Raw genomic sequence first — 801 nt, 5'->3', positions numbered from 1 at the left:
ATATATATATATATATATATATATATACGTACGTATGTGCATATATATTTATACAGTCCTAGTAGTAGTAGTAAATACAAAAATGTAAACAGAAAATAAGAAATGTTTACTTACTGTCAAGGTACAGCATAAAATATCCACTAGAGGCATTTTATCCATAGTTTGAGAATGTACGAGTGTATATAAATATTTATATATATATATACATATATATATATGAGTGTGTGTGTGTGTGAGTTTATGAATTTATATATATATATATTTATATATATATATATATATATGTGTATAAAGAGAGCTTGATATAATAAATATACAGATGTATATATTTATTTATAAGTTATATGTACATGTGTGCGTGAATACGAATTTATATGAGACTATATTTAATATAAACATATATAGACAATGTCAGAAATATATTTATATATATATATATATATGTGTGTGTATGTATATGCGCATATATAGGGAGATAGAATGAAATGTATGTATATACTTTTGTGTGAAGAAACAGGAGCGATAGCACTTAATACACGCGGTGCTTTACAAATGTACACTAATTTTTATGCACGTCCATCTATATATATATACATGTATACATGTGTATGTGGGTGGCGTTTTGAGCCTAACATAAATATATCTATCTATCTATAGGTATATCCTTTTCCTTCTCTGTATATACATACATATATATATATTAATATATTAATATATTTTTATGTAAAATGTCTGTTCGCGAATGAAACGTTGAATATATATATATATATATATATATATATATATATATATATATATATA

The 801-nt window shown here is 22.8% G+C and overlaps 1 protein-coding gene across 2 annotated transcripts in view; it reads right to left on the bottom strand.

Annotated features, from left to right (window-relative positions):
• LOC106884262 (cartilage matrix protein) overlaps nucleotides 1-767 on the bottom strand; it is a 137636-nt gene extending 136869 nt beyond the window's left edge. Inside the window, exon 1 of one of the 2 annotated variants that reach the window (XM_052973962.1) lies at nucleotides 115-767. In XM_052973962.1, coding sequence (XP_052829922.1) covers nucleotides 115-159 — 45 coding nt within the window. In that variant the 5' untranslated portion in view covers nucleotides 160-767. The remainder of the gene's footprint in view (nucleotides 1-114) is intronic. The other variant, XM_052973963.1, reaches the window with a different exon arrangement.
• Nucleotides 768-801: the final 34 nt, after the last annotated feature.

Source organism: Octopus bimaculoides, chromosome 17 (genome assembly GCF_001194135.2).
Source record: "Octopus bimaculoides isolate UCB-OBI-ISO-001 chromosome 17, ASM119413v2, whole genome shotgun sequence".
Classification (NCBI taxonomy): Eukaryota; Metazoa; Mollusca; class Cephalopoda; order Octopoda; family Octopodidae; genus Octopus; species Octopus bimaculoides.
The sequence above is the reverse complement of the archived record's forward strand: the minus strand, read 5'-3'. Positions and strand labels throughout refer to the sequence as shown.